Source organism: Melospiza melodia, chromosome 5 (assembly GCF_035770615.1).
Source record: "Melospiza melodia melodia isolate bMelMel2 chromosome 5, bMelMel2.pri, whole genome shotgun sequence".
Classification (NCBI taxonomy): domain Eukaryota; kingdom Metazoa; phylum Chordata; class Aves; order Passeriformes; family Passerellidae; genus Melospiza; species Melospiza melodia.
Genome location: NC_086198.1, coordinates 18044951 through 18054996, shown reverse-complemented (window position 1 = coordinate 18054996; position 10046 = coordinate 18044951). Strand labels below are relative to the sequence as shown.

At 43.7% G+C, this 10046-nt stretch overlaps 1 protein-coding gene across 1 annotated transcript in view; it reads left to right on the top strand.

Annotated features, from left to right (window-relative positions):
- Positions 1-4824: 4824 nt before the first annotated feature.
- Positions 4825-10046, top strand: part of PAPSS1 (3'-phosphoadenosine 5'-phosphosulfate synthase 1) — a 39893-nt gene continuing 34671 nt past the window's right edge. Inside the window, exon 1 of the mRNA XM_063156459.1 lies at positions 4825-5075. Coding sequence (XP_063012529.1) covers positions 5016-5075 — 60 coding nt within the window. The 5' untranslated portion in view covers positions 4825-5015. The remainder of the gene's footprint in view (positions 5076-10046) is intronic.

The window sequence follows — 10046 nt, the reverse complement described above, 5'->3', positions numbered from 1 at the left end:
GCTTGTATACCAAGTCATGTACAAGTAGATGGTCAGTCTTTAAACATTAAACCAAAGTATTAGAGAATACTTTGTCTCTAGTCTGTAGACAAGTCTTAATTAAACATTCTTCTTATGTTAGAATTGATGCCTAGAAGCTACTCAAAATATTTTTTTTAATACCCAATATTTTTGAACATCTAAAGCTTGATTTATCTCTGTTGTTTGGTGAAACACTGTAGTAGAAACTATCAGGCAAAATAACTTTTTAGTATTGTAATTAAATATTTTTTCTTTGAAATGCTGACTTTTCTGCTGAAAATTTACACATTTCTTTGGAATATAACCTAAAAAGAAATCTTGTCTTGTTCCTAATTTGATCAGTTGCTCAGATTTTAGTGGAGATTGAAACTGTATGGTACCATGTGCCTCCTCAGTAATTTTAAATTATACACATTGGGATTCTTACTATAAGTTTGGGATTGATTGGTATTAGATAATTTGCGTTGCTATTTATTTTCTATAAAAGTTTATTTTCTATAAAAGTGGCCCTATGTAGGATTGAAAGGATTTCCCTAAGTTGGTCTGGTCAGCGTGTCCGTGTGTACAGTTTGCTCTGGGCTGAGAGTCCTTCTTCAGGGGTATTATGTGTCTGTAGCTTTGCCTAAAACTTCATCTGTGCTCAAAGAGTATTTTTTCCCAACCTTCATATCAAAATCCAAAATAGTTTCTTTAACTAGTCTCTGTGCTGGCTATGAAGATTCTAGTATTTTGTTTTTAACAAATAACTCCATTTTAATGTAATTTCCCTTTTTGAAACTAAGCCCAAAATCAGTGGATATTTTGGGTTTGTTGCTCCTGCAAGACATTAAATACAAATTTATTATTGTCATTTTACAGAGTAGCTCTTTGACAGAAGTATTCAGCATTAAAACCAGGTTAAGGATACTAAATCCTTATGGTTCTTTCAGAGGTTGACTAGGTCTTCTTTTTGGGGGTTCAGACTAGCCAGAAATATAGCTCATGAACTTTAGCTCAATTCTGCCTTCATTCTCTGAGCAGAATCTAAAATTTAGTATTGGCACAGCCTTAGCTCCATATCCAGCTCTGTTACTCCATAGAGAGGGGTTGCAAGAGCACTGTCATGAGAAGAGTTTTTGAATTCAGATTGGGTGAAGATTAAGAAATAGCAGCAGTTCGTATTGACCTGAATTTCACTAAGGGCTCCCACAGAAATGTGCTTTTAAAGTTCAGAAACTTTTGCATATGATTTTGCATATCAAAATTAATCCATTCTTGAAAGGTTTCAGGGAAGTGGAATTGGAGCCTACCCCTTAATAGCCCTGCAGAACTTGCACATTATCTTACAGAGAATTTATAGGTAAAGGATTAATTCCCCAGATCTTTGTGTAAATGAATATATATTTGCTTCCTATGTTTAAAGAAAGTTCTTTTCATCTCCCTCTTTAATAGTTTGAGGAGGTTAAGAAGTTAAATACGCAAAATGTGTGGGCAGCACTGGATGGACTTACATGTCAAACAATAAAATTACATTTACATTTCCACTGAAACAGCTTTGACAAAAGCTGATGAGATGTGACCTATGTTTGTGACAACAGCCTCTGTAAAATATATCGAAGTTGGTTATTGTCTGATATATTGCATTAGGAGGCGTATTACCAGCAGGTTGAGGGATGTGATCCTCTCCCTCTATTCAGCCCTGGTGAGGCACATCTGGAGTGCTGAGTCCAATTCCAGGCTCCTCAGCACAAGAGGGACATGGAGCTCCTGGAGTGGGTCCAGTGGAGAGCTGTTAAGTTGGTCAAAGGTCTGGAGCATCACTCTTAGGAGGGGGAAAGGCTGAGGGAGCTGGGCTTGTTCAGTGTCAAGAAGACTCAGAGAGGTCCTCATCAGTGTCTGTAAGCATCTGGAGGGAGGGTGCCAAGATGATGGATCCAAGCTCTTCTCAGTGGTGTCAAGCAATAGGACACAAGGCAACAGACAGAAACTGATTCACAAGTTCAACTTGAATTTGAGCAACTTGGTCCCTGACAGGTATCCCTGCCCATGGCAGGGGGCTTGGAAGTAGATGATCTTTAAGATGATCCTTCCAACCCAAGCCATTCTGTGAACACTTAACAGATTGAACAGGGAGACTGGGGGATCTCCTTCACTGAGATACTCGAGAACCATCTAAAAGCATTCATGTGCCATGTGCTCCCTGCTTGAGCAGAGAGGTTGGACCAGACGAGCCCACCAGTGTTCCCTTCCAGACTTACCAGTTTTGTGATATACCTCATCCAAGTGTGAGCCTTTACTGTAATATTTTACTATACTATATATGCATATGTAAGTATACATTATTTTAGAATGTTAGTGTAATCATAAAAGGTGATTTGTTTTAGGAATTGCTGTTCAGAAATTGATTTTTTAATTACCTCTAAGATTATGTCATCTGTCTGACCACTAGTGTCTCCACATTTGCAGACATACTTCACATTTCACTTGTATATAGTTCATTCATTAGGGTTTCTTCAGCATTTTCTGGAAGGAATCATGCAGCTCCCCACCTCCAGTCTGTTTGGGCAGTATTGTGTATACATGGTGATCAACACAACTGCATTTTCTTCTCTTGTGGTTTTTCAAACCCTAAATACTGTTGCCTAAAACTTCACCAGTGCTCAACGCCTTGTTTTCTCAACCTTCAAGTCAGATTGACCATTTCTTTAGAACGTAGGTAGCAGAAAAGATCCTGTGATGGGATGGGACTTCTTGCTGTCTAAGAGCTGACCAAGGCTAAACTCCTATGCAGACTATTTTTAAAAATCCAGTGTTTTGCTCCCAGCCCATGTGTGAGTATTACAGGGGAGCCAAATGGACCTGGAAGAAATCACTGCTGCATAGTTAAGTGGGCTGCCTTTGTTTTTGGATTTAATTTACAACTCTTGCAAACTATGGTTTTCCCACAATTGTATCTCAGAGTGCAGAATGAACAGCACCAACCTATACCAATACAATCAGAATAAAATAACAGCAGAATTTTAAAAAGATCGTGACCACAAATAACACTGAGAATTACTCTTAAGCCATGTAAAACCATGTTGTGAAAGCACACGAACTGAGCACATAGACACGAACCCTAGACATAACTGAACAGTCAGCAGGTGGAAGCTCTCAAGCCACTGTTCCATAGCAGTGTGCTGGTTCTCTTTCCATAGCTGGGAGAGCATTGCATGGGAGGTTTTGTCTCTCACTGTTTGTCATGATCAAAATACAGCCAGGGACCATCTGTTGAACAGTTACTTGCAGGGCAATATGTGGTATAGCATTCAAGTCAAGCCTAAATAAATAACTGCAATTTTTGAATTTCTTAGTGACTTTGTATTAATTCCATCAGACCTTCAAATTGGCTGAGAGCATTTCTAACTATTTTTCTATTTTTGGAGACATTATCTACTTTGCATAAGGACTTTAATCAGAGTATTAATACTTGCTTAGAAGTACATACTTATAAAGTAAATACTTAGAAGGAAAAGAAGCCAACACCTTCTTTTCCTTGTAAGGATATCTTTCTGATATAGCAGGAGTAAACATTGATCCACAAAGAAAGCTTTATTTCCTGTTTAAACTGTCAGCGAACAAACATGCTCCAGATGTTAGCCTAATGTTTTTACAGTAAATGCAACTCCTGTGATTACAGCACCATTTCCACCCATAACACTTAAGTGCTAAAGTACTTTATTTCTTTAACTATTGTAAATGGACTTATACAGTAAATGCCACTCCTGTTAGCATGGCATCGTCTCCACCTTAAGATTAGCACCTAACTGCTAAACCAGTTCCGTTCTGGAAATAAGAACCTAAGGACTTCTGGTTCTAAATCCACAGTAAGAGAAATTTCCTAGAGCGCTGCACGGGATGGGCTTTGTTTGTTGGAGAAATTTTTGTCACGGAATAATGCGACAGCCACTTCGCAGGTTCCCCGGACGAGCTCTTCCCAAGGGGCGCAGCAGCCTCTCTCTCCTGTGTGCATGAAGTGCACAAGGTGGGGAGGACACGCTCAGGAGAGAACATCTCCGCTCTCAGCCTCTCTCTCCTGTGTGCATGAATTGGGGAGGACACGCTCAGGAGAGAACATCTCCGCTCTCAGCCTCTCTCTCCTGTGTGCATGAATTGGGGAGGACACGCTCAGGAGAGAATATCTCCGCTCTCAGCCTCTCTCTCCTGTGTGCATGAAGTGCACAAGGTGGGGAGGACACGCTCAGGAGAGAACATCTCCGCCCTGGCGCCGGGCGGAATGCTTAGGGCAGAGCAGGCGGGCAGCGCACCATCAACGAGGCTGGAAAAGACCCCTGGGATCACCGAGTCCAACTGTGACCTTGTCACCCAGACCATGGCACCAAGTGCCACATCCAGTGTTTCCTTAAACACCTCCAGGGACGGTGACTCCATCCGCTCCCTGGGCAGCCCATTCCAGGGTCTCATCACCCTTTCTGTGAAGGAATTCCTCCCAGCGTCCAACCTACACCTCCTCCCCTGGCGTAGCTCCAGGCTGTCTCCTTTCGTCATAGCTTAGGGCTATGTCCTCTTGAATGAAGCGAGCTGCGTTCGTGGGCGCAAGGCCGGGCAGCGGGGGGTCGCAGGGACATGGACATGGGCAAGGACAGGGGAATGGACATGGGCAGGGATAGGGAGCGACAGGAACACGGACACGGCCGAGGGTAGCAGCCCAGGCGGCGGCGGCGGAAGTGGCGGCGGCCGCCCCCCCGCGCACGTCACGGCGCGGCGCAGGCGCGCGGCGGGGCTGCCGTGGCTCCCGCTCCCCTCAGCCGTCTCCCTCCTCCCCTTCTTCCCTCCCTCCGGCCGTCCCTCCCTCCGGCCGCCGGGCCGCGGCTCCTCCCTGCACCACCTTTGGCCGAGTCGCGGGAGTGCGCAGACGGCTCAGCTCCTCGGCGGCAGCGGCTTCATCCGTGCCGAGCATCAGTCGGGAAGGCGCGTCCTCCTCCCCTGCCTCCTCTTCTCGCTGCCCCGCGGCCATGGAGCTGCCCGAGAGCCAGTGCAAGAAAGTCAAGCTGAGCAACAGGGTGCCGAGCTGGGTGAGCGGGCGGGAGGGCGGGCGGTGCACCGGGGGCAGGTGGGCGTGTGGGGGCAGGGGAGCGGGGAGGAGGCAGCGCCGAGCGCCGGGGTGATGTGGCAGGGGGCGGCAGCGGGAGCCGGGACGGGGCTCCGGGCGCCGCTGCCCGCCGGGCCGGGAGGGATGCGGGGCGGGGGCGCGGCGGGGCGAGCCCGGTCACGGAGCGGCAGCGCCGGGGGCAGCGCGGCCGGGAGCCCCGCGGGGCGGCTGCGGGGAAGGGCAGGGAGCCCCTCCGGGGAGCGCCCAGCTCTGAAGGCTTCATCCCTGCCTCTTCCGCCGCGAGCCCTCGGCTTCCAGCTTTTTGGAAGAAGGAAGACTTAAGAATGCGATGTACAATGTGGCCATTCATAAACCTGAGTTGGCCAGAGACTGGGGTTCTTTGTATAGCGGGTGTTATGTGGAAAACTGTCGAGACTGGGCTTAAAAAAATCTAACCAAAGCCTTCATTCTTGTTCATAAAGATGGGGGAAGATCGGTTTACAGCAAAGACCAAAATGCAGCTATTTAGAAGAGACATTGCAGGCCTTTGAGAGCATTTGATACCTCTGATGATGCAAGACAAGCGAAAAGAAATGGAAAAGAAAATATGATTTCTTTCAATCAATGCTGAGTTGAAACAGGCAAGACATAAGATCCAGAAAAAATTTGATGTGAATGTAAGAGTGTAAATCAGTCTTTGAAGTCTTGCTGTGAGTAGCGCAGGCCACAGCTTTCTTGATAAAGGCAGCTGTTGCCTTAAAAACGGGGAAGTTGCTGTCGTAGTTCTGGGTAGATGTTGTGCCTGTCCAAGCCTCTGACACCGCATACAAGCTCAAACTCGTTCACAAAGAGAGTAATCGGCAATTTACATTCTTTCAGTTTCCACTAGAAAAAAGCAAAATCAGATGTTTAGAAGATAGTGAAACAGACGATGTCTGCGTGGGGTTAACAGAGTGTATGCAAAAGTTACTCTGTATCATTTCCTTCATCACAAGCAAAGCCAAGATAGCTTTGTCCAAACGGGGGCAATTCCTTAACGGACATTAAGTGTTTGCTGAGCTCAGCTGAGGTTGGCAACCCCCTTTGTGCTACGTGGCAAGCAGAGGAAGTCTTCCACTTCTCCCTTTTTCTTCAGAAGACCTCAGCTGAAATGCTCTCTATAAACCAATAAGCTGCACCAAGAGTAAAAGTGCTGCTGATTCACATGCTCCACAGGCAAATGCTCTGGCACTTCTGGCTCTGCATCTGTTCAGCTGAGAGCGAAGGCAAAGCAGCTTACCCTGATGGACTTGGCAGCCCCCAGGAGAGTAGGCAGAGCCCCGTCTTTCAGAATTTCTCTGTGTGTGCAGTGTGATTCAAAATACACCTCTGCCTGTGGAAATGCCCTTGCCAAGCCCACCTCTGAGCACAGCAAACAGTTACTCCCCATTTACAGGCACAGCATAGCCACAGACACTGCCATTAAGTGTGGAGAACACGGCTTAATAGGGAGACATGTGGAACACTTTCTTTAGAGTGGCTTGGATTCCTAACATTCCTAACAGCTGTTATGTCAGTTTGCAGGTGACTCAGAATGAGAACTTGCTCCAATTCTTGTTTCTGAGAGCATATTCAGTAGGGTAATTTTGGCTTCATTTTTTATCCATCCCCTCTGAGGCCAGGCAGTGAGTCCCCTCCAGCACTGGTCAATGAGCTGTCTCTGCTTTTGGTCATACTGGTATGGCAGCAGGTGGCAAGCAAAGACATGCTCCTTAATAATATCTTTAGCACTGAATTTCTTGTATCCACAGTACTGAGGAAGATTCTAGGTGATTGCTGCTGCTGTGATCTTTCAAATTGTCCCAACTTTAGAGCACCTGGCAGAGGGGAGCTAGTCTGTGTTGAGAGCATGCATTTGGCAGCTTGGGTGGTGCTTTATGTAGAGGTGTTTAAGTGCCTTATTGTCACTGTGGTAATCTGGTTTCTGGTGGGCTATTGTAAGGATCCAAGTAAGAATTCTTGTTGTAAATGGGAGAAAATGTAATGGTATAGGCTATGGCAGAATATGGATTGGGGAATTATGAGTTTAAAAGAGTAAAAGATATTGCTCAGGTATAATTTCTGGGCTTGCCCTTCCTTCCCAAGCACAGTTGTCCTAATCAAAGCACAGATTTTCAAACCAGAATTTGAGAAATTGAGAAAGTAGCTAATGGGAAGTATTCCTGACAGATCTTTTAGTCCTGAAATCTCATATAAATATGTAGGTATAACCTCTGTGGTAGCTGAATTTTTGTGTTGGAACCATGTCTGTTTTCCTTATTTGTGTTTGTATGTAGACAAAAAAGATGGGCACTGCTCCATGTGTTTGAGTTTCTGTTTGGCTATTGAGCAGAACACTTTGCAGGGAATAAAAAGAAAGCTACCAATTGGTTATCAGTGCTGAATAATAAATGTCATAAAGATGTGTTGTTATCAGGGAGTCACTGGTTTATAAGAGCCATGGTGAGCAAGTTAACAAATGACCTAAAGAACTTCTGTTAAGACTGGAAGTGAGAAAGGCATTGAAAGTAAGACTGCAATTCAGAGGGGAGATTGCATGTGTGGCTTTTGCAAACTTATGGGGGTTCCTGGCTTGGGAAACCAATACTGTCATCTTAGAGCAGAAAGATGTGGAATTACAGTTTCTTCAGTGTATGTGGTTTATATGGAAACTGTGTCTGTTTTCTGATCCTTCCAGCTTCAAGCTGTCCCAAGTTTATGATGCAGCTTGGGGAGTCTCAGCTTGCCAAGGAAAGATTTACTTCCTTCCCCAGAAGAGAGTAAATTGCTTTGTGAAAACTTAAAATTTGATATTGATCGTGGAATCATGATATTTTATTGTTGCTTGGAAGTAATGAGGAATAAATTCAGCTTATGCCAGTGTATATGCCATTTGTCTGTTAACCATAAAACAATTAAGATATAATCTCTTCTTTTGGCTGTCTTATGATCTTGGCATTGCAGCTTGGGTTTGCTTTCCATCATCTGGTTCCCTGTCTGTGTTCTTGCATCAAAGGTGTTTGGCACTGAAAGTCTGATTTGGTTTTGGCAATAAAAAAATTATAGCTGTAACTGGGCAAAACATCAAGAATAATAATAAAAAAACTATGTCATCTTAGGAAGTCTGTACATAAAAAAGTTGACAGAGTTAGTATTTCCTTTTGACCCCCATCATCTTTCTTTCTTTCTTTTGTTCAAGGTGTCTGTAATCATTAATTTCCTTGGTCAACTACCTGCAAAGCTAAAATTTACCTTCATGGCAGGAAAAGTAAACACTGGGGTTGTCCTTCCCTCTTTATCATTGCAGCTCTCCAGTGCACATCCAAGAAAGGATTTCTTTAGTACCCTTTTTTTACTTCAATCCCAAGATGTTTGCCTTTTGGAGCAATTTAAGTTTCTTGTGAGAAATGAACCAGCATGGTGGGGGAGAAGAAAGGAGGGGTAAATCAGCATTCTCAGCTGACATTACTGCTATAACAAAGCACAATGGACTGAAGCACTATTTCTGTTTTACGTGGCAAAATAGGAGGGAAAATATTAAGGTGAAGTGTTTGTCTACAGAATGCAGAAGCAGTGTGTTGCAGGGTGGAAGACATTTTTATGGGGATGTCAGAGTGGAAATATCCAATGGCTGTTAAAAATGCAGATAAACCTTGGTGATTAATGCCCTTTTTTTCATTAGCCACTTTACAAAAATGTAGTGTGTCCTTACAGCAGTGACTACTACAGTGAATGTAATTTGGCATAGAATTTGAAAATAGCTTTTTCAAAGAGAACTTGCTCATCACACTGTTTTTCTATCCCATGTTTCCTTAGTTTCATTTCTTTTAACATTATTAATATAGATCTCCAAAGTGATGCTTTGATATAGTGTAAAAGGAAATGACTGTTCTTTATGTCTGGTATCATTTTGGTTGGTCATTTAATTTCATCAGTTGATAGTCATCAAATTTCATGTACAAGAATTTGAAGACTTCCTAAATAATTCAAGACCACAAACAATATGTGCCAGTGAGTATTTTTTTGTGCCACATCAATATTTGTATTTGTATGTCAGGGATAGTAATTAAAAACTTGGGTTATTGAAGATACAATGTTCAGCTATATATGCTCAGTGGTGTGGGCAAATCATAGGGAAGCAAATTATTTAATAGGAAAGTGAACATAATTCGGGAACTACTTTTTTATTTTTTTCTTTTTTCAGCAACGGAGAATGACTTGCTAAATTATTAACTTTTTAGAGCACCTCTTTAAAATTGGTTTTCTTTCAGAAGATAAGGGGGATTTGGGTACTGCTTTGCCCAGGATTAGTGCTGAGCTGCCTTGTTTGTGTGCCTGTACACAGACACAAAAGGTGGGTCAGCTGGTGGCTGGCAGGTGTGTGTTTGAGTGCATGCAGACTCTTTGGGCACTGTAACCTTTAGTCTTAGGTGCCTGCTTCTGAAGTACAGGTGAGTTATTGTCACTCTGCTCAGCTTGCTGGCTGCTCCACTGCACACGTGTGCCTCATCCTCGAGAAAGGCCTTCTCCTTCTCCTTGCTGTGATTTCTCATCTCTGCTAAGTAGATATTAATACTTTTTTTTTTTCATAAATGTTGTGTCTTTTTCATATTTTAAGAATCCCTCCAGCCTACTTCCTCAGGGTTTCGTGAGTTTTTTAAACTTAGTGTAATACCCTGATTAGTTTCATTGCTGCTTTCCTAGTTTCCTAGAAAAGAGAGGAAGCTGATATAACTTATGGAATATGGACTGGAAGAAGTCTCCTTGGATGAGACATTTGACCTCTAATGTACGAGTCTGATGACAGACTTGTTGCCAGGGTTCAAAAGCCAAGCATGTGTGGGTTTATGTCTTGTAAGAGAGCTTACTGAGACAGTGGCATGGGATTTGTGCTTTGAGACTGCTGTTTCTCCAGTGGCTGGTACAATGCAGTACA